Consider the following 24,035-nt stretch of genomic DNA (forward strand, 5'->3'; position numbering starts at 1 on the left):
AGAACCATGAACCTGAACTCCAAGGTCCCTCTGTTCCACAACACTCTCCAGTGCCCTACCGTCTGAGGATTTATTGGATGTTTTTCCTGGATCACTTCCATCAATATGCTGGCAAATTTCCCATACATGGTGAAAGATCCCGCAACACACTGAAAGAATGTGAAATGCTCTACATAAATGCAATGCTCTCCCTCCAGCTTCTGACAGGCCTTGTGCCAAGCACAAAGTGCTGGAGGAACTCATCATTGGAAGTGAAGCTTCAGGCTGACACCTCAACGGCTATCACCCAGTAGCATTTACATCCAGGGTGATGAAGTGTTTTGAGAGCTTGGTGATGAAACAGACCAACTCCTGCCTGAGAAGCGACTTAGATCTGCTTCAATTTGCCTACTGGAGCAACAGGTCCACAGCACAGCTCTTTAATCAACTCTGGAACATCTGGTCAGCAAAGATGCATACATCAGGATGCTCTTTATCGACTACAGCTCAGAATTCAATAACCTTATCTCCTCAAGACTACTCAATAAGCTTCAAGACCTTGGCCTCAATACTTGCTTGTTCAATTGGATCCTGGATTTCCTCACTTGCAGACTTCAGTCAACATGAACCCCATCAGCGCAGGTGCTGCACAAGGCTGTGTGCTTAGCCCCCGCTCTACTTGCTTTATGCTTATGACTGCGTGGCTAAGCATAGCTCCAATGCCATAAACAAGTCTGCTGATGACACCACTGTTCAGGCCGATTCAAAAGTGGTGATAAATTAGCATACAGGAGGGAGATTGAAAATCTGGCTGAGTGGCGTCATAGCAACAACCTCTTACTCAATTGTCAGCAAGACCAAGGAGCTGATGATAGAACTCGGGAGAAGGAAACTGGAGGTCCATGAGCCAGTCCATGAAAGATCAGAGGTGGAGAGGATCAGCAGCTTTAAATTCTTAGGTGTTAGTATTTCGGAGGACTTGTCCTAGGCCTGGCATGTAAGTGGAATTACAAAGAAAGCACAACAACGGCTCTACTTTCTTTGGAGTTTACGGAGCATTGGCACGACATCCAACACGTTGACAAACTTCTATGGATGTGTAGTGGAGAATATATTGATTGGCTGGTACGGAACGAAAAAAACCTACAAAAAATAGTGGAAACGACGTTGACGTTTCATCTTTAGGGAAATCCGCTATTGAACATCAAAAAACTAAACACAAAGCGCGATAAAAGTCCTGTACGTAATTGCGTCATCACGTTAGATCCCCTCTTAAAGACAAACCCCAACCCAATGTCGGTGGCTGTGAATTATATTACCCAATAACCTCATTGAAACGTTCCCTCAACCAAAGGACTCACTTTCAAAGACTCGATCATATTCTCGATACTTAATGCTTATTTATTTATTATTATTGTTTCTTCGTTTTGTATTTTCATTCTGGTTAAACGTCGTAGTTTTGCGGTTTTTTTATTGATTCTATTTTGGGTATTATTCAATAGATTTATTGAGTATGCCCACAGAAAATGAATCTCAGGGTTGTATATGTACTTTGATAACTTACTTTGAACTTTGAGACCCTTCATCAGGGAGCCTGACGTAGTCTTATGTAAGATGTCACGAGTGAGGTAATGGGGGCCCCGCCTCTCGGAGTCGCCGAGCTCTCGCGAGAGTGGGCTGCGCTGCTGAGCGGAGGTGATGGCTGTCGAGTACAATGGAGCGGAGCGCTGCTGAGCGGCCGAGGGCCGGAGCGCGGGGACTGAGCAGCGGGGGAGCCGCGCCATGGACGCTGTAGCCGCGCCTGCTGACCTGCTGGCGTGCGGGGGCAGCGGGGAGTCGAGCCCCGGGAGGGGGGCGGACTGGCCGCCGCCGCCGCCGCCGGGCCCCGATGCCGATCCTGACGCAGTGAGGCTGGTAGAGCCGAGCCCGAGCCTGCTGGAGCGCTGCGGCGTGTGCAAAGGCTGGCTGCGGGAGCGCCAGCCCCGCCTGCTCCCCTGCCTGCACTCGGTGTGCAAGGGATGCCTGCATGGCGCGGTCAATGCGGGCTCTAGCCCGCAGGCTGAAGGTAAGGCCTGGGCTGGAGAGAGGAGAGCAGGGACCCGGGGAGAGTGCGATCAGATCGGGGCAGTGGACGACGTGATTTGGAGGGGGGCGCAAATGTGCTGAAGGAGAATGGTACATCTGGCCGGACGAGGACTGGGTTGATGGAATTTGAGTGGCCGTGTATGAGTGAGGAGGGTATTGCCGGAGAGTCGGGTGCGTAAGGGGAGCAGGGGTTGTGATGTGGGCTTGTTGATAGGGAGAGCGATTGCGGGGTGAGGAAGAGAAGACAGGGGCGTGGGACAGCAAGCGAGTTTGAGGGATGCCGCAAATTGTGTGGGGAGGATAAGAGGGAATGCCATGGATCTGTGAGGCAGTACTGATGGAGGAATGTTGGAAATAGGCATGAGCGACTGGATTTTTATGGTGGTAGTTAGAATAATGCGCACGTTGGAATGAGTTGACGAGAGAATAAATGGTCAGTCTGGTCCGATGGTGTGGCATTCGTACAAATGATGGAGTGAAAAGGTTGCTAGAGTTCACTGTGAGGAGGTTCTGAAGTTTGAGAGCGGGATGTTCAGCAAATTTCTGTAGTAGAAGAATGTAGATGGGTGGTCTGAAATCGAGCCCAGTATCCCATGTTACCTGCATGGGTGGAAGGGGAAATATGCGTCAGCAGCCTTGCTTTAATTTCGTGGAATACTGCAAGTTTGTATTGGGTGGACGACATGTTGAGGAGGAGTGATGATTAGAAAATAGGGTAAGTCTAAAATTGAGTATCTGTGGAAAAAGGGAATTTTTAGGATTAGGGTTCAAGAAGCAGCGTTCAGACTAGGAAGTAAGAATGAAGTTGCCGCTTTGAGGCTGCGCTGGATGCTTTGGTTATATGTTCACATGTTGGGTTCTGTAGGGAAATTTTTTGTTTGCTCACTGAATGAATTGTAGAGGGTCTTGTTTCATCATGAACAGTAACACAATTACTTTCCAAATGTGTTGTCAGAGTTAGTTGCAGTAAACTGCATGGGAAGGATCTGATTCTGTTTCTAATTCAAGTGCAGGGTAACATCCATTCAGTAACATCATCACTATTTTGGCAGATTCGGAACAGACTTGATGTACTGATTCGCCTAGTTTTGCTCTTGTGTTCTATGTTCTTACAGATTGCTGATTTGTTCTGAAAACTTGCTGTTCATTCTTGTTTGCGTTAATCCCAAATGAAATGAGTAAAATATTTCCCAGTGGTATGCTGGATATATCCTATTTCTTTATTCATTTTCTGGGATCTGGGCATTTTGGCGAAGCAAGCAGTTATTGAACGTCCTGCAGGTGGTGGTGAGCTGCTGCCTCTATCTGCAACAGTCCTTCTGGTGCCGCTATCATGTTGGGCCTGGAAATCTAGGATTCTGTTCAACTTGTTGGATGGAGCAGTTGTTTTTTGCCATCGAAATGTAAACTGCTAGGGATGGAGTGCGATAGTTTGTAAGGACCGGATGAATATGTATTATTAGATAGTTTTTGGAAAGCTCAATCAGCTTTAATTGAGCTACTTGTCGGCGGAGAATTGAAAGAATGATTTCTGTGTTTTAATTCTCTTTCCTGTCAAAAAGTGCTTTACAGCCTCTCACAGTACTTATGAAATCTTGTCAATGTTGTTATGTTGTGTGATGTAGGCAGCCAATTTATGCAGATCAACCTCTCTCAAAGAACTAAGTGATTTTGGGTAGACAACCAGAATCAGGGATAAGTGACGGTTGCTTTTCAAAATGGTGATGAGATGCCTTGCATCTACCTGAGAGGGATGACTGCCTTTCTCTGAAAGGTGGCACTTAAAGACGGCAATGCTTTTCCTCTGTTGTGTACAAGCTAAATGTCTTAGAGTAGGTCTTGACCGTACTATTTTGCCTCCAAATGTTGCCAGCCAGGCCACACTGAGAGCTTGCAGGATTGCAAATTTACTGACGGCATCATTCATTTGAAAGCTACCCTTGCTCAGTCACATTCAATGGATTGAATAGTAGGTGGCTGGGGGGAGGGAGGGAAGAACAGGCATGCAGGAACAATGCAAGCTTCTGACGCCTGGCTTTAAAGGCACTAGGAGCCGCTTCGTCCACAGTGGCTCTTGCACTGCAAAAATGCAAGTAATTTTAATACAAACTTTTCATCATGCTTCAACTTTTAGAGGAAATTTCTTTGGATGCTTACATTTTTCATTGTCCTTTCATCACATTCTCATGCTTCGTTGTACTCTGCTTGCATGAGTGATATTGATTGTACAGAGCTTTCAGTAAGTGAGTGATTGCTAACACCAGCTATTTCTGAGAGATCTGTGGATACAATGATCATCTCAAAGGACGTGAAAGTGCATTGGCACCAGTATAACTTGTGGAGATTTAGAGAACTGAGGTAATTCCAGTCAGTGGAACATGCAAGAGATATGTGGATAAAAGATATCATGTTAAGGTACCTCTGTAAGTACAAGACAGGGTTCTTATTGCTTATCACAGCAGACTTCTCGGTGAAAACAGGAGTGATTTCTGGCCAGCAGAGAAGTAGGAACTACACAAAGCAGTTTTCTGTAGGATATTTACTGAGGATGGTGAAAGCAGTTTCAGTTTCTCAGAAAGTACATCTCAAAGCATTAAAGGTTGTCGGTTGAAGTAGGATTTCTTGCCTGTTTTAATGCTTAATACAGCAAAACATCTAACTGTTGCTTACTGTCTTGTACAGTTCTTATGCATTCTCATTATAGCAGGTTGGACAAACTTGAGTGGTCTTCACTGGAGTGGCAGAGGCTGCGGGGAGATAAATAAGATTATGAGAGGCATAGATAGACAGTATATGTGAACTGTACACATTACTCCAAGTGTGATCTTACCAAAAACTTTTACAGATGTAACATGATGTCCCAGCTGTCTTCTCAATACCCTGAATACACCCTGTCTCTGTCTCCACTTTGAGGAAACTATTCACCTGAATAGTATCTCCATTCTACAACACTTTTCAGGGCCCTGCCATTTATTGTACAAGTCCTGCTGTGCTTAACTTACCGATTACAATATCTTACACATGTCTGAATTAAAATCCATCTGCTGTTCCTTGGCACTTCCCCAGATGACGTAGTTCTTGTTGTAATCGTAGTATACCCTCTTGTCTATCTACTGCACCAGCACTAATTGTGTATTTGCAAGCCTACTAATAATGTCACTTACATTCTCATCCAGATCATTAATGCTGGTGACAAGCAATAGTGGATCCCAGTCCCTACGGGACACCACTGGTCACAAGTTTTCAATTTGATAAGCAACCCTCTACTACCACGTTCTGACTTGTTTCATGTAGCCAGTTTTTTTAATCCACTTTGCTAGCTCAACCTGGATCCTGTGATCTAATCTTCTGAACTAATGCATGGAGCCATGTCAGAGTTCTTGCTAAAGTCCATGTAGACAATGTCACTGTACTGCCCTTGCATTCCTTTTCATTATTTCATCTGATTTCTCAGGAAGTCATGTTGACTAACCTGTATCAGTCCTTGCCCTTACAAGTCAAGTCACTTTTTAACGTCATTTCGACCATAACTGCTGGTACAGTACACAGTAAAAACGAGACAAAGTTTTTCAGGACCATGGTGCTACATGAAACAATACAAAAACTACACTGAACTACATAACCAACACCAAAAAAAAGCTGCACTAGACTACAGATCTACCCAGGACTGCATAAAGTGAACAAAACAGTGCAGGCATTGCAATAAATAATAAACAAGACAATAGGCATTGTAGAGGGCAGTAAGTTGGTGTCAGTCCAGACTCTAGGTATTGAGGAGTCTGATAGCTTGGGGAAGGAAACTGTTACATAGTCTGGTCGTGAGAGCCCAAATGCTTTGGTGCCTTTTCCCGGATGGCAGGAGGGAGAAGAGTTTTTATGAGGGGTGCATGGGGTCCTTCATAATGCTGTTTGCTTTGCAGATGCACTGTGTGGTGTAAAATTACTGTGATGGTGGGAAGAGAGACCCCAATGATCTTCTCAGCTGACCTCACTATCTGCTGTAGTGCCAGTAACTCCTGTTCCCTCAAATCTCCTGGAATTTACCACTGATCCTAGGTTCACTGGCCTGCAGTTTCCCATTATTTTTCAACCTTTAAATACAGGTACAACATCAGCTATCTCCGGGTTGTAAACACTGATGAAGAATAAGTAAACACGAGGAAATTTGTAGATGTTGGAATTTCAGGCAACACACAAAATGCTGGTGGAACGCAGTAGGCCAGGCAGCATCTATAGGAAGAAGTACAGTAAACGTTTCGGGTTGATACCCTTCGTCAGGGCTAACGGAAAAAAGAGGTAGTAAGAGACTTGAAAGGGGGAGGGGGGGGGACCTGAAATGATAGGCGAAGACAGGAGTGGGAGGGATAAAGCTAAGAGTTGGGAAGTTGATTGGCAAATGGCCTTCAGTATATTGGTGAGACCCGACGCAGACTGGGAGACAGTTTCGCTGAACACCTGTGCTCTGTCCGCTAGAGGAAGCAGGATCTCCTAGTGGCCGCACATTTTAATTCCATGTCCCATTCCCATGCCGATTTGTCAATCCATGGCCTCCTCTACTGTCGAGATGAAGCCACACTCGGGTTGGAGGAACAGCACTTTATATTCCATCTGGGTAGTCTCCAACCTGATGGCATGAACATTGGTTTCTCTAACTTCCGTTAATGCCCCTCTTCCCCTTCTTATCCCATCCCTATTTTTTATTTAATTCTCTCTCTTACCTTTTCACAATAACTCCTTGTCTGTTCTCCATCTTCCTCTGGTGCTCCTCTATCACTTTCTTTCTTCCAAGGCCTTCCGTCCTATGATACTCCCCCTTCTTCAGCCTCGTATACACTTTGCTAATCAACTTCAGAGCTCTTAGCTTCTTCCCTTCCCCTCCTGTCTTCTCCTGTCATTTCAGGTCTCCCCCTCCCTTTTCCACTTTCAAATCTCTTACTATCTCTTTTATCCATTAGTCCTGACTGATGAGAAATACTCAGTTCAGACCTGATGGTGAGATGCTCCTCCATTTGCAGGACACCTGGGGATATTGGTTGATTTGTGCTGAGTGTCGCAATGTTTATGTGTAATCTCAATAAATTAAAGATCAGCTTTATTTATCACATGTACATTGAAATGCCTCCATTGCATCAAGACTCAACACAGTACAAAGTTTTGCTAATTCAGCAAATACTTTTTAAATAGATGCTTCTTGGCACTATCTTTATAGATAGTGTTAGCTTTAATAACAGCTGCATTAAAGTAAGAAACAGCTCAGGTCAATTTAAAGTAAATAATTTGCAGTTAATAGCTTTGCTTTTTTAAAACAACTTATTTTTGGGTCCTTTTGAACTTCTATTTATACTATTTGCTTTCCTGTTAATACCATAAAGTATCTAAGGTCTAGTTAACCCCTCATAAAGGCTTAGTTAATCGAACTGATTTTCAGATATTTCTGATCTGGAACCAGATATGTATACTGGAACCAATTTGAAGAAGAGTACAAACACACAGGGTAAATGGTCTCCTGTGATGCATGAAAATGTGGCCAAAATGATAAGGTTAGTAGACCTTGGTAGAAATAGAGGGAATGTTAAAATGAACAGATGCATGACCATTAATTTCATACGAAGTCAAAATGAAAGTAAAGTTTGTTGACATATGCACAGTTGCATATAGGCACAGGTGCAATGAAAAAATTACTTGAAGCAGCATTCAAAGAGAAAGCAGGCAAGAACAAGGTGACAATTTTTAGAAGAAAGATCGCAGAAGTGGGAGAAATAAAAGGTCTGATCTGCGTTGCATCTCTAATTACATACATGCATATATGTGTGTGGTACATGCATACAAATTGTACAATGTTTAAAAAGATTCAAAATGGTCATCTGTGCATGGAGCCAAAAGAGTTGGGGGAGATTTTAAATGGAGTTTTTGCATCTGTATTTACTTGGGAGATGGACAGAGAAGTGAGGCAAAATAGCAGTGAAATCATGGACTATTTATAGATTATAGAGCAGGTGATGTTTGCTGTCTTGAGGCAAATTAGGGTGGATAAATCCCCAGGTTTTGACAAGATGTTCCCCTGGACCTTGTGGGAGGCTAGTGCAGAAATTTCAGGGGCCTTAGCTGATATATTAAAAAAAATATCCGTAGCTGCAAGTGAGGTGCCAGAGGATTGGAAGATAGTTAATGTTCCATGGTTTAAGAAAGGTTCTATGAGTAACCTGGGAAATTGTAGGCTGGTGAGCCTGACATCAGTAGTGGGAAAATTATTGGAAGGAATTCGAAGGATATCCTGGATATACAGGGTTTGATTAGGAATAATCATTGTGGCTAGGATTGGAAAGTTGTCTAACTGTTGTTGAGTTTTTTGAGGAAATTCTAAGGAAAGTTGATGATGACAAGATAGTGGATGTTATCTATGTGGAATTTAGCAAGGTCCATCATGGAAGGTTGGTCAAGAAGGTTCGTCACTTGGCATTCAGGATGAGGTTGGAAGTTGGAATATTCATTTTCTTCGTGGGAGAAGTCAATAGTGAATAGTTGATTCTCCTGACTTGGTGGCTTGTGATTAGTGGTGTGCCACAGGGCTCCTTTTTGGGTCCATTGCTTTTTGTCATCCATATCAACAGTCTGGATGGTAATGTGGTAAGCTGGATCAGGAAATTTGTGGATTACATCAAGATCAGGGTGCAGTGGACAACGAGGAAGGCTATCAAAGCTTACAGCAGTATCTGGGCTAGCTGGAAAAATGGCAGATGGAATTTAAAGCAGACAAGTATGAGGTGTTGCAGTTTTGGAGGGCAAACCAGGATAGGTCTTACATGGTGAAGAACTGAGGAGTCTAAGAAAACAGATCAGCAATTCCTTAAAAATGGCATCACAGGTAGGTAGGATCATCAAGAGAGAGCATTGCATGAAGTTCAAAACGGAATGTTTTTAAAAAAAAATCGCAATCTCTCACGGAATCCCGGTTGAGAAACCCAGTTCTTTACTGACTGGTATTCCATTGCCCTGATATCCCTCTCTACTAGTTGGTGTCCCGTTGTGCTGATACCTCATCATACTGCTGAATGTCAAATGGTCCTGATGTACTAGAGACTATCCTATTGCCATGAAGTCTCGCTATAATGGGAGAATTCAATTTTCCTGATGTCTCTCTTTCCTGGTAGGTGACCTGCTCTGTGTCTATACTGATGAGTATTCCACTGCCCTTGTATCTCTTTACATTGGAGAGTCTCTCATTACCCTGATATGGCTTTGTACAGGTGGGTGTCCTGTTGTCGCTCTATGCTGTGGGGTGTACCTTTGCCTTGATATCCCATTATCCTGTTGTCCTGACCTCTCTCTCTTTGGTTCGTGTCTCATTGCCCTTGTACTTCTAAACATGTGGATATCCCAGTTTGCTGATTTCTCTTATAGTGGAGAATCTTCAATTACCCTAATATCCCTCTCTACTGGACAGTATCACTGTATGGCCACTATAATTGAGTGTGGACATTGACATGATATCCCGCAATTCTGGAGAGTGTTATGTTGCTCTGTTATCTCTTTGTACTGGAGAATGCACATTGTCATGATATCCTTCTTGACTGGAAAGTGTCCCTTTGCCCTATTATCTGCCTATATAGGTGAGTGTCCCATTGCGCTGTTTGTTCTCCATGCTGGGGGTTGTCCCACAGCCCTGACATCTCTCTATACTGGTGGGTATTCCATTGCCATGATATCTCTTTCTGCTGGAGGTTGCCCCACTGCCCTTGTAATTCTGGTGGAGCATTCTGGCGAGGGCCTCTTTGTATTGATCTCTCAATTTCCCTGTTATCTCTTTATAGTGGAATGTGTCCTATTGCCATGATATGTCTCAATACTGGTGGAAAATCCACTGACTCCTGCTATCGTATTATACTAGAGAGTGTCCCATTGCTCTGATATCTCCTTAATGAAGAGTGTACTTTGCCCTGATGTGTGTCTGTACTGGTGCATTTCCCATTGCCCTGCGATATCTCTGTACTGTCCCATTGCTCAGATATCTCACTATACTGGCGGGTCTTCCATTGCTCTGTTATCTCTCTATACTGCAGATTGTACTGCTGCCCTTGCATCCCTGCTGGGGCATTATCTCTATACTGATGGGTGTACCTTTGCACTTACATCTCTCTGGAATAGACCGCACCCCATTTCCCTCTAGCTCCAAGTAGTGAATAGTGTCCTATGTCATAACATCTCACTATAATGGAGGGTGTCCCATTGCCCAGATATCCCTCCATACTGGACAGTGCCTTATTGTCTTGATATCCCTTTTTAATGTAAAGTTCCCACTACCCTGATATCTTCTATTCTGTTTGGTGTTCCATTGCCTAGATATCTATCCATAATGCATTATTCGACTGACTTGCCCTAGATCTTGAGGGGGGATTTGATAGAAGTATACAAACTTGTGAGGAATATAGTTGTGAATGCAAGCAGTTTTTTTCTGCTGATGTTGGGTGAGACTAGAATGGAATGGGCTAAGAGTTAGAGGCAAAATGTTTAATGGGAACATGAGGTGGAATTCTTCACTCAGAAGATGGTGAGGTTGTGAAACAAGCTGCCACTGAAAGTGATGGATGTGGGTTCAATTTCAAGATTTAAGAGAGGTTTGGGAGGGGTATGGAGGGCTATGGTCCGTGTGCAGGTCAGTGGACCTAGGCAGATTAATAGTTCGGCATGGACTAGTTGGGCTGAAGGCCTGTTTTTGTGCTGTAGTGTTCTATGACTAGGGGCTAACAGAGATGGGAGGCTTTGATGTACACCCTGTCCTCGTTATATACGTCTTCTGACAATGCGGACTCACAGTTATGCGAGGAACCTATTTCTGGCAACGTCTCCTTATATGCGTCCAAAACTCACAGATATGTGAGGAGCACTGTTTTCCCGCCAGTACAAGTCACGTGCGCGTGCCTCACAATCTCACTCTCGCCAGTCTCGCATTGGTTTTGGCAAGGTGTGGATGTGCGATGTTGCGCTCTTAAACTTTTGTTGGTTTTACCTATGGTGCAGTGATTTGTGCTTGAAATATTTACCTATGCCTCCTAAGTGTCCAATGTCATGTCCTGGGCCATCAGTCGAGTGGCAGAGAACCGATTTAACACTTGAAAAAACGTTGGAAATTATAAACAGCGCTGCAACAGGTGAAGGTAACACAGCTCTGGGATGCTACTGCTGGGAACAGAATCTTGCCTTTAATGTTGCTCTGTTGCTTGACAATGTGCCAGCCCATCCTAAACATTTGGACAGCATACATCCTAACAGTGCGTTTCCTGCTGCTTAACATAACGTCGCTGATTCAACCACTTGACCAAGGTGTGATCCACATTCAACACGTATTTTTTTATGGCGAACTGTCTCTCAGATGCTGCAAGCAACAGCCGATTTTGAAAATCCCGGGAGTTTACCAAGGGTGAGAGAATGGTGGAAATCAGAACACTTGACTCAAATGGCAATGGACGCAGACCCAAGTTTAGAATGGAGTCAGCATTTCAGTCGTTCCCTGCCATCAACCCTTCTTCCCTACAAGCAAATTTATGCTGAAAAAACAAAATGTTGCCAAGCAACAACCCTCACCACTTTCTTCAAACCAGTGACATCTCCTGCTGCCGGCAGTTCTAAAGAGTTCTGTGACTTCCTTCACCCCTTGATATGATCCTAACAGCCACGACCATCCACCTTGTCCATGTCAAGCTGCCCGACACCACAACAATCATTCATCTCTCTGAGCGAACACACCTGCCACTGTTGGTGAGTACTGTACACCCTAGTATGTTAACATTCTATGATTTATTACATTAAATATTACCTTAAATTGATTAAATATAATACGGATGTTGCCTTGTGGTACTGCTTTTGTGTCGTATTGGTATGAAAATGTGAAAAAATTACAGATAAAACATATTTAGGAAGCCCTCTGGAATGTATCCCTGTTTTCTCCATTTAAATAATTATTCACATTATGTGTTTTCACATTATGCATCGACTGCAAGGAACAGTCCCCGCATATAATGAGGATAGGGTGTATGTACAGTTGCAAGAAAAAGTTTGTGTTACCTTGGCAGTTACCTGGTTTTCAGAATTAATTACACATAAAATGTGGTTTAATCTTCATCTAAGTCACAATACACAAACACAATCTGCCTAAACTAATAACACATAAACAATTATACTTTTCACATCTTTATTGAATACGTTGTTTAATCATTCACAGTCCAGGCTGGGAAAAATTATGTGAACCCTCATATTTAATAACTGGTAAAACTTCCTTTAGCAGCAGTAACCTCCACCAAACATTGAGGACATGATTTGAGAGTTAGGGGGCAAAAGTTTAAGGGAAACACAAAGGGGTATTTCTTTACTCAGAGAGTGATAGCTGTGTGGAATGAGCTTCCTGTAGAAGTAGCAGAGGCCAGTTCAGTTGTGTCATTTAAGGTAAAATTGGATAGGTATATGGACAGGAAAGGAGTGGAGGGTTATGGGCTGAGTGCGGGTAGGTGGGACTAGGTGAGATTAAGAGTTCGGCACGGACTAGGAGGACCGAGATGGCCAGTTTTTGTGCTGTGATTGTTATATGGTTATATGTTATGGTAAACGTTTCCTGTAGCTGTTGACCAGACTTGCACGATGGCAAGGAGGAATTTTAGACCATTCCTCCAAAGAAAATTGTTTCAGTTTATCAATATTTCTGGGATACCCTGCATGAACAGCCTTCTTCAGGTCGTGAGGCAGCAAAGCAGCCCCAAACTACAATACTCCCTCTGCCATGCTTCACAGATGGGACAAGGTTTTGATGTTGGTGTGCAGTGCCCTATTTCTTTCAAAGTTAGCAGTGTGCATTTCTGCCAAAAAGTTTAACCTGTTTCATTTGTCCACAGAACATTGTCCCAGAAGTGTGGGACATCTAGCTGGTCCTTTGCAGACCTGAGACGCAATGTTTTCTTTTGGAGATCAGTGGTTTCCTCCATGGTGTCCATCCATGAACACCATTCTTGTTCAGTGTTTTTCTTTGAGTGGACACATGAACAGAGACTTCTAAGTTCTGGAGATTTCTGCAGTTATTTTGCTGTTACCCTTTGGTTCTTTTTCAATTCCTTCAGTATTCAATGATTAGAACATCTGACTCCAAGTAACTTTTGTAGAAGGAATTACCCCAGAGGTTCACATACTTTTTAGAACCTAGACTATGATTGTTTAAATGGTGTACTCAGTCCTAATGAAAAGATTAAGTTCCTAGCTATAATGTCCAATGATGCACATTGTATCGAACGGACTGGCAGGAAGGCAGAGGAGGCGGTGTGGCTTTGTTGGTTTAAAAAAAATGAAATCAAATCATTAGAAAGTGGTGTCATAGAATTGGAAGGTGTTGAATCGTTGTGGATGGAGCTGAGGAACTGCAAGGGTAAAAAGACCTTGGGAGTTGTATACAGACCCCCAAGCAGCAATAAGAATGTGGTTTACAAATTACAACAGGAGAGAGAAAGTGTATGCCAAAAGGGCAATGTTATAATAGTCATGGGGGATTTCAATATGCAGGTATATATGGGAAAATCAGGTTGGTGCTGGACTCACTAGGGCAGGGGTCGGCAACCTTTACCACTGAAAGAGCCAATATGGACCCGTTTCCCACAGAAAAGAAAACACTGGGAGCCGCAAAACCTGTTTGACATTTAAAATGAAATAACATTGCATACAACGTTTTTTTTTGCCTTTATGCTATGTATAAACAAACTATAATGTATTGCATTTATGAAATCGATGAATTCCTGCAGAGAAAACGAAATTACATTTCTGCATGCAACAAAAACATTTTGAACTCCGAAAAAAAGACGTTGGGTTGAAGGTTACTCCATAGTTAGCCTACCTTGGATCGAAAAATTAAAAGAAATCGTGCACTGGCAGGTGTCAGGCATTGGCAGTGGTGACGTATATTAATAGCGATATAAAAAAAACATGTAGCGATGTGCTACACGTAGCGCTAAAATAACGACACGGAGTCGGTAAACTGCAGTCAAAGATAACTTTATTCAAACTAAACAGCCTTGCTTTTAAGCCTCCCTCAACCCCCCCCCCCCGTGGGCGCGGATGCTCCAGAAGACACATACTCACAAACCCCCGTAGGCTATCTCCCTTAGCCGGAACGCTGGCTAATTGTGAGCCGGTTCGGATGTGCCAGGAAATGGGTCGCCACAACGTTTTATTTAGATTGTACAAGATCACCATAATCTTCAAATTTCGAATTACATTTCAAAAACTAACAAACTAACATAAAATACATTTTAATTAAATCATTTATTTTCCAAAGCCACAGGGAGCCGCAGCACAGAGATGAAAGAGCCGTGGGTTGCCGACCCCTGCACTAGGGGATCAGCTATTCTGAATTGAGTGTTGTGCAATAAACCAGAATTGATTAGAGAGCTTAAGGTAAAAGAACCCCGAGGGGAAAGTGATCATAATATGATCAAATTCTCCCTGAAGTTTGAGAAGGAGAAACTAAACTCAGATGTATCAGTATTACAGTGGAGAAAAGGGAATTACAGAGGCATGAGAGAGAAGTTGGCCAGAATTGATTGGAAAAGAACACCAGCAGGGATGACGGCAGAGCAGCAATGTCTGGAATTTCTGGATATATACATCCCAAAGAAGAATAAGTATTCTGAAGGAAAGATGACACAGCCATGGTGAACAAGTGAAGTCAAAGCCAATATAAAAGCCAACGAGCGACAATATAATAGACTAAAAATAGTGGGAAGTTAGAAGATTGGGAAGCTTTTAAAAACCAACAGAAAGCAACTAAAAAAATCATCAAGAAGGTAAAGATGTGATACAAATGTAAGCTAGCCAGTAATGTTAAAGAAGATACTAAAAGTTTCTTCAAATACATAAAGTGCAAAGGAGAGCTGAGTGTGTATATCAGATCACTGCAAAACAATGCTGGAGAGGTAGTAATTGGGGCAGTGAAACGGTGAATGAAGTATTTTGTATTAGTCTTCGTTGTGGAAGGTTATGAAGTGTGTGTTTACCATTAAAGGTTCTTGGGAAATTTAAAGGTCTGAAGGTAGATAAGTCACCTGGACCAGATGATTTATACCCCAGGGTTCTGAAAGAGGTGGCTGAAGAGATTGTGGAGGCATTTGTAATGAACTTTCTAGAATCACTAGATTGTGGAATGGTTCCTCGATACTGGAAAGTTGCAAGTGTCACTCCGCTCTTCAAGAACGGAGAGGAGTAGAAGAAAGGAAACTATAGGTCAGTTAGTCTGATCTCAGTTGTTGGGAGGAGTTGGAGTCGATTATTAAGGATGAGGTCTCGGGGTACTTGGAGGCACATGATAAAATAGACTATAGTCGGCATGGTTTCCTCAAGGGAAAATCTTGCTGACAAATCTATTGGAACTTTTTGAAGAAATAGCAAGCAGGATAGACAAAGGAGAGTTGTATTTGTACTTTTAGAAGGCCTTTGACAAGGTGTCGCATGTGAGGCTGCTTAACAAGTTATGTGTATTACAGGAAAGATCCTTGAATGGATAAAGCAGTGGCTTATTGGTAGGAGGCAAAGAGTGGGAATAAAGGGAACCTTTTCTGGTTGGCTGCTGGAGACTTGTGGTGTTCCACAGGGTCTGTGTTGGGACGGATTCTTTTTACATTACATGTTAATGATTTGGTTGAGGGAATTGATGGCTCTGTTATGAAGTTTGCAGATGATATGAAGAATGGTGGAAGGGCAGGTAGTTCTGAGGAACTAGAGAGGCTACAGAAGGTCGGACAGATTAGGATAATGGGCAAAGAAATGGCAGATGGAATACTTTGTCAAGAAGTGTGCAGTCATACACTTTGGTAGAAGAAGTGAAAGGATGGACTTTTTTCTAAATGGAGGGGAAAAAAACAAAAAACAGACGCAAACCGATTTGGGAGTCCTTGTGCAGAATTCCCAAAAGGTTAACTTGCATATTGAGTCTGGTACAGAAGGCACATGCAATGTTAACATTTATTTTAAGAGGGCTAGAATATAAAAGCACGGATGTAATTTTTAAAACATTGATGAGACCTCACTTGGAGTATTGTGAGCAGTTGTGGGCCCATTATCTTAGAAAAGATGTGCTGAATTCGGAGAGGTTCACGAAAATGATTCGTGTGGATCACACCTTGTCGTATGAAGAGCGCTTGTTGGCTCTGGTCCTGTATTCACTAGAGTTCAGAAGAAAGAGGGGTGACCTTATCGAAACATTGAATGATAAAAGGCCTTGATAGAGTGGATATGGAGAGGATGTTTCCTGTGATGTCAGTGTCTTGGTTGGATTGCTCTTTGTTTAGGACCTCTCTTGAATTTACTGTCATGGGTGACCCTACCAGGAGTTAAGCTGCAGGCAGCATCATTCTTGGAACTAAGGAACTCACAAGCCTCTCTACCATGACAAGGTGATGATCCTCAAGATTGTCCATGCATAAGTTAGGGAAGTGTATTTAGATTGGTCATCATTGTGGTAGTTGCAGAGATTACGGCCAGGCTGTGTTTGTTTTAAAAAAAAACACATTTAAATGTTTATTAGATAAATAAGCAGATGTTTAAGAAATAATTGGTGAGAAACGTTTGTTGCCATTGTGGTCATTGAGTAATGAGCATAGACTTCATACTATAGTACCCAATGCAAGTCTATGGAAACATTCAGTGACTGTTCAAAGTGAAGGGCTTTTTAGAGAAGTATAAAAATAAATGCAATTCATTCTCGTTAATAGTATCTCAGGAATTCTGCAATCTTAGAGAAAGTCAGCAGTAATTAGTGAATGACATATTGTGTCTCAGTGGTGACGAAGTTTTTGATAGTGAAATAGAGAATTGGAGGGACTGCCAGAAATGATCCAGACAGTGGATTCAGGTTCATTGACCCATTGGTTAATCGGGACAGTCAGATGCTTATTTGGGATAGGACACTTATGTGGTCATAAGACACTGCATCATGGTTAAATTGAACTGATATTTGTCACTGGTTGGTGAGAAATAAGCAGTAGGACAATTTAGAACTGTTTTGCTTACAGCAGTTTCAGGCATTCAGACTTGGAGATGTCAGAAATGATTTCACTGTTTCAACAAGTTAGGAACCTACAAAGGGTTTAAAGGTATTGACAGCATTTTGAATGTTACAGTGAAAACATGGATACAGTCGTTGAAAATATTGTATAAAGGCAGTCCATTATCTGCATGAGGTGTCTGCACTGAATTTGTTCATTTGCAGTCAATCAAAACAACACAGCAGCATACAGATACACTGGATGAATTCCTCCGTTGATAACAATTAGGACCGAATTTGTAGTCTGATAATAGTATCTATAGTCTTCTAACTTGTTCTGAATTAGATTTAAATCGGCCACTTACTTTTGTGCCTAAATGCACTGGTCCTAATGTGTCCCAATTAACCGGAATCCATTGTATAAGGATCTTTAGAGAGCAGTTGATGTAATTTGCTTGCTGTCAAGATTGAGGACTTTAGAATTAAATATGGTGTTCAGTCCTAGTTTCTGCATTATGGGAATGATGTGAAAGCTTCAGAGAGGGTGCAAAGGAGATTTCCCAAGGGGCTGCCTAGATTAGAGAGCATGTTTTATGAGGAAAACTGAGTGAGCTAGAGCTTTTGTCTTTTGGACCAAAGGAGAATGAGAGATGACTTGATAGAGGTGTATAAGATGATATGTAACATTGATAGAGTGGACAGCCAGGACCTTTTTTCAAAATGGAAATGGCTAATGTGAAAGGGCTTAATTTTAAGGTGATTGGAAGCAAGTATAGGGCGGATATCAAAGGTGTGTTCTTTTACGTGGAGATTGGTGGTTGTATGAAATGTGCTTCCAGCAAAGGCGGTAAAGACATGCATTAGAGACACTCATAGTCACATGAATGAAAGAGAAATGGAGGGTTATGTGGGAGGGAAGCATTAGATTGATCTTGGAGTAGGTTAAATAGTTGGCCAACGTTGTGGGCCAGATGGCCTGTACTGTGCTATACACTTAAACATCTGTTAAAAGTGGTGCAAAGGGGAAAAGAGGAAGATGCATTTGAAACGTTTGTTAATGAGCTAGGTGAGTAAAAGGAAAACATTTGTACAGATCTGGGGAGAGGGTGGAAGAATGGAATGAGCTAGAATGTTATTTTTATAACAGTCGTGGATCATGATTCAAGCATTCTGTGAATCAGTATTTTATTGAACAGTGTATTGTAAATCCAAAGAACTGCTTCACTATTGTATGAAACAGGAAATAATGCTAGATAGCGGTAAGATTACACTGTGTAATCAGTATTTACTGCAGTGAGAGAGAAAACATATCCAGTATTTAGGGAATTGAGCAAGAGTGATAATGCATACAAAGTTGCTGCATTTTATTGATTAGATTTAAACATTCAACTTCAAACAACAGATTATAGAGAAGTACTAAACAGGTGTAACCAGAAATGAGCAGTGAAATTTCAAACTTCTGGTGCTGGGCAGGAAATTATTTTTTTTGCTGAAAAGATTTATGAGGATGTTGCCAGAACCGGAGGGCTTGAGTTATATGGAGAGGTTAGCCAGGCTCTGTCTTCATTCTGTGGGCGGGATTTGAGCCCATGTCACCTGTACTGTAAAGCATTGTGCTAATCACTATGCTACCGTGCCACCCCAAAATTATGAGAGATTTCGATCAGGTGGGTGGTAATTCCCCAGGTAAGAGGACAGAGATTTTGGCTGAGGAGAGAGGTATTTAAGAGGGATCTGAGGGACAAATAAATCATGCAGAGGATGGTGTGTATTTTGAATGAGCTGCCAGAGGAAATGGTTGGGGCAATTTCAACAATATCATTTAATATTAGTGATATTGCCCATCACTTAGATAGGTACATGGCTTAGAGGGATATGGGTGCAAGGCATATACAAGGGGTGATTGATAAGTTTGTAGCCCAAGGTAGACTGAGTCAATTTCAGAAAACCTAGCCCATTTATTTTTCAACATAGTCCCCTCCTACATTTATACACTTAATCCAGCGGTCGTGGAGCATACGGATCTTGGACCTCTAGAAAGCGTCCACATCAGGGGTGATTGATAAGTTCATGGCCTAAGGTAGAAGGAAATGAGTTATTAATAAGTTCCTTGGGCACTTCTCTTTTACCAACACAGGTATATCTTTGGGATGCATCTGGTGAGTTTCAACCTGTTTTTTGACTTGCGCTGGAATTCTGCATTCCTGCAGGTGACCTTAAGTGAGGGCAGCTCTGACAAAATGCTCAACTCTCCCTCTGGGGGTGAAGGGCTTATGGATGCTTGTAATCAAGGTCAAGAGCTTGTTCAAGTCATGAGAAGTCTTGACCTGTCGTTATTTGACCTCAATAGGTGACATCCTGACAGACATATCTGAGTAGAACCTCTCCCTGAAATATCTGCACAATAATTCCCACACTACAGCATCATTTAAAGCGCACACGCTTAAAACTTCAGAGTATGTCCTTCGCAGTCTGCTGCTTGTGTGCGTCTAAACTCATGATGCCTGGTATATTCATTTGCATCTGTTACACTAAGGGACACACACTTGCAAAGCATGTATGCTAAAAATACCATTCTTGGAACCACCACATGCCTCCACTGGCATCCCGAACCTTCAGTAACCACCCTTTGCAACTGGTGGCCCCATCTCACCAAAATAACACAAAGTTTAGTCTCGAACATAAATGTATGTAATGCACACACTCACAACTTTTACATCTACCAGTCAGTTCTCCGCAGTGTTTGTGATACCTAACAATCCCATAGCTGCTGACCCTAACAGGTCCAAGTGTGAGTGTTAATTTTAAAAATACTCACTTACTTAGACTGCTGAGATCACTGGCCAGACAATGGGTTGCAAAGGCATCCTGAACAAGCCCCCAGATGTTATTGCAAAGTCACTGGAGAGAAGTACTGGTAGAAATGAAGTAGTCTCTTTAAAGGTTCAAAGGTCCAATTTAATGTCAGAGAAATGTATGCAATATACATCCTGAAATGCTTTTTCTTCACAAAACATCCATGAAGACAGAGGTGCCCCGAAGAATGGATAACAGTTAAACATGAGAACCCCGAAGTCCCCCCCCGCACGTAAGCATCAGCAAGACAATACCCCCTCCCCCCCCAGCAAAAAAAGCACTCACAGACATCTAATTGAATTTTAACCACCATTGGCTGGTCTGTGATTCAGGGCATTGTTCAGAGCTGCATTTTAAATTTAATCTACAATATCTGTTCAGATTTTAAGATTGGTGGCTGAAGATATTTGTTATAGGTGCTAAAATGCCTTAACAGGGCAACCAGAATTGAATGAATTATTGCAGATATGCCCAAACCAGAGTTTTATAAAGCTGCAATGTAGCATCCAGACTATTGAACTCAATGCCTTGACTAATAAAGGCAAGCATCTTTACCACTCTTCAATCCATGTAGCCACCTTCATATAGCTATGGTTTGGACCCCAATGTTGTTCAACATTGCTAAGGTCCTGCCATTGACTGTATATTTTCTAATGTTAATTATTTACCTTTCCAATTGACCCCAAACCTATATGCTGTAATTTTCTTTAATATGGCATATGACTCTGTATACTCAGGTTCTCAATATCCACTGATTTCCACTATTGAAATCTCAGAAAAAAATTAAGATTTGTCAAACAAGAATTCCACTCCATTAATGCATGTTGGGCATTTTTCCTGCCTCTCACATGGGCTAACTGATCTGTAATTTCTTGTTTTCCCTCTCCCTTGGTTAATTAGTAGTTTTATATTTACCGTTAATATAAATGGAAATGTTCCAGAATCTGAAATTTCGGGTGATAACAATTACAATTTCTATAGCTACAGGACATCATTATCAGAATCAGTTTAATATCACTGACATGTAGTGAAATTTGTTAACTTAGTGGCAGCACTGCAATGCAATGCATGATAAGTGTAGAAAATAAGTAAATGGATTACAGTAAGTGTGTGTATAGTTAATTTAAAAGTAGTATTTCAAAAGCTGAAATAATGAATAGCATTTATGGGTTCAATCTCCATTTAGGAATTGTGTGGCAGAGGGGAAGTAACTGTTCCTGAATTGCTGAATGTGTGCCTTCAGGCTTCTGTACTTCTTTCCTGGTGGTAACAATGCACGAGCTTTCAGTGGCATTATTTTCTCCAGTGTTATTATTTTACCGAAGCTACTTTTTTTTTTGCATCCTAAAACACTTCTGTCTTGTAGTTCTCTACTAGTGTCTGTTCCATGAAAATGGACAAGAAGGTATTTGTTTAATTTCTCTCTCACTTCTTTATTCCCCAGAATAATTTCACCTGCCACTATGTGCTAGGTACTGTTAACTTTTGCTATCAAACCCCCCCCCCCCCCCCTATCTTTGGAAGGTTACACTTTAGTTTCTTAAAAGGGTACTCTGATTTTCTGTTATTATTCCTTTCCTGATCCATTCTTTTGTTGAAATTTTCCCAGGTTTATTCCTTTTTGCTAGCACTTTTCTTCTACTATTATCATAACTAATCTTAACCACAGTAAGACCACTTTTCCTTTTTTTTATTTTGATCATGTGACATGGGCATATTTTGGCCATTCAGTTGCTCTGATATTCAATCATGGCTAATTTATATTCTCTCTCAATCTGTTTTCCTGCCATCTCCCATTAACCTTTGCCCTTATTAATCAAGAACCCAACAACCAAAAATATCCAATGATTTGGCCTCCACAGTGGCAATGAATTCCACAGATTCACCACTTTTTGGTGAAAGAAATTTCTGTTTATCTTTGTCCTTGTATTCTGTGGCTATCCCCTCTGGTCCTATAACCATATAACAATTACAGCACGGAAACAGGCCATCTCGGCCCTTCTAGTTGAACGCTTACTCTCACCTCGTCCCACCGACCTGCACTCAGCTCATAACTCTCCATTCCTTTCCTGTCCATATACCTATCCAGTTTTACTTTAAATGACAATATTGAACCTGCCTCTACCACTTTAACATTACGTCCCAATTCCTATACACAAAGCTCTGATTTATGAAGGCCAGCATACCAAAAGCTTTCTTCAACACCCTATCCATATGAGGTTCCACCTTCAGGGAACTACACACCATTATTCCTAGATCACTCTGTTCTTCTGCATTCTTCAATGCCCTACCATTTACCCTGTATGTCCTATTTGGATTAGTCCTACCAAAATGTAGCACCTCACACTTATCAGCATTAAACTCAATCTGCCATCTTTCAGCCCACTCTTCTAACTGGCCTAAATCTCTCTGCAAGCTTTGAAAACCTACTTCATTATCCACAACGCCACCTACCTTAGTATCATCTGCATATTTACTAATCCAATTTACCACCCCATCATCCAGATCATTAATGTATATGACAAACAGCATTGGACCCAGTACAGATCCCTGAGGCACACCACTAGTCACCGGCCTCCAACCTGACAGTTATCCACCACTACTCTCTGGCATCTCCCATCCAGCCACTGTTGAATCCATTTTACTACTTCAATATTAATACCTAACGATTGAACCTTCTGTATGGAACCTTGTCAAAGGCTTTACTGAAGTCCAGATAGACAACATCCACTGCTTTACCCTTGTCAACTTTCCTAGTTACCTCTTCAAAAGATTCAATAAGATTTGTCAAGCATGACCTTCCACGCACAAATCCATGTTGACTGTTCCTAATCAGACCCTGTCTATCCAAATAATTATTATACCATCTCTAAGAATGCTTTCCATTAATTTACCCACCACTGACATCAAACTGACAGGCCGATAATTGCTAGGTTTACTTTTAGAACCCTTTTTAAACAATGGAACAACATGAGCAATACACCAAGCCTCTGGCACCATCTCTGTTTCTAATGACATTTGAAATATTTCTGTCAGAGCCCCTGCTATTTCTACACTAACTTCCTAGACTCTGTCATTATTGGAAACATCCTCTCTACATCCACTCTGGCTGGGCATTTGAATATTAGGTAGGTTTCAATTAGATCCCCCTCATTCTTCTAAACTCTAGTGAATTTCAGGCCCAAAGCCATTAAAGACTAACCCTAATGATACATTAACCTTTTATTCTCAGGATCATTCATGTAAACTTCCTTTGGATCTTCTCTGATGCCAACACATCTTTTCTGAGATGAGTCCAGAACTGCTCATAAATGCAGTCTGACTAATGCCTCAGCATTACATCCCTGTTTTTACATTCCAGATGGCTCGAAATTAATACTACATTGCATTTGCCAACAACAGCAACAAAATCAAAACAGCAAAACAAGTCCCTTTCCTCTTTCACACACACAGGCAGTCCTCCAACCTCAGCACAGGTTGCCTTCGGGCCTTGAGTTCCAGACTCGCTGACTTTGGTCTTTGATCTTTGGGCTCTGATCTTTGTTATTGGCCCCAGGACTCATCTATGATGGGTCCCTGAGCTCCAGAATTGGGTAGACCTCCAACTGTGGGACTCGTGGACCTGGGGGTGTCACTGGCCCTTGATCTTCCTGCCTGCATGGACTTTCAAACTGAGGACTCACTGGCCTGATGAGTCACCAGCCCCCATTGGTGGAACCTGCTAACCTCGGTCACTGTCCACGGGGATGGCAGCCTTTAGACATGAGTATTCTGATCTGGACTTCGGCCTGACCTTTCACTCCCTCCATCCTAGAACCTAATCCCTATAATTCATCCTCCCTCCCCCCTTCAACTAACAATCCTGTTGCAGACAGGAGCATGTATAACTCTTACCACCCCCTCCACCCCAAAGTCAATGACTAGCTCTTTTGTTTTAGTTGACATTGAGGGAAAGGTTGTTGCCATGACAGCATGTCACTAACCAATCTATCTCCTTCCTGTATTCTGACTCATCGTTATTTGAGATGATCTGCAAACTTAGAGCAGAATCTAGCCACAGTCATGTGTACAGGGGGTAGATGAGAGGGCTGAGGACAAGACC

The 24,035-nt window shown here is 42.1% G+C and overlaps 1 protein-coding gene across 4 annotated transcripts in view; it reads left to right on the forward strand.

The window, feature by feature from the left end:
• The first annotated feature begins 1,645 nt into the window (after positions 1-1,645).
• Positions 1,646-24,035, forward strand: part of LOC132383157 (transcription intermediary factor 1-beta-like) — a 122,988-nt gene continuing 100,598 nt past the window's right edge. For 2 of the 4 annotated variants that reach the window (XM_059954023.1, XM_059954024.1), the window contains exon 1: positions 1,646-2,044. In XM_059954023.1, the coding sequence (XP_059810006.1) occupies positions 1,762-2,044 (283 nt within the window). In that variant the 5' untranslated portion in view covers positions 1,646-1,761. Of the gene's footprint in view, positions 2,045-11,141; positions 11,821-24,035 lie in introns of those variants that run through there. The other 2 variants (XM_059954025.1, XM_059954026.1) reach the window with 1 other exon arrangement.

This window comes from Hypanus sabinus, chromosome 29 (assembly GCF_030144855.1).
Source record: "Hypanus sabinus isolate sHypSab1 chromosome 29, sHypSab1.hap1, whole genome shotgun sequence".
Classification (NCBI taxonomy): Eukaryota; Metazoa; Chordata; class Chondrichthyes; order Myliobatiformes; family Dasyatidae; genus Hypanus; species Hypanus sabinus.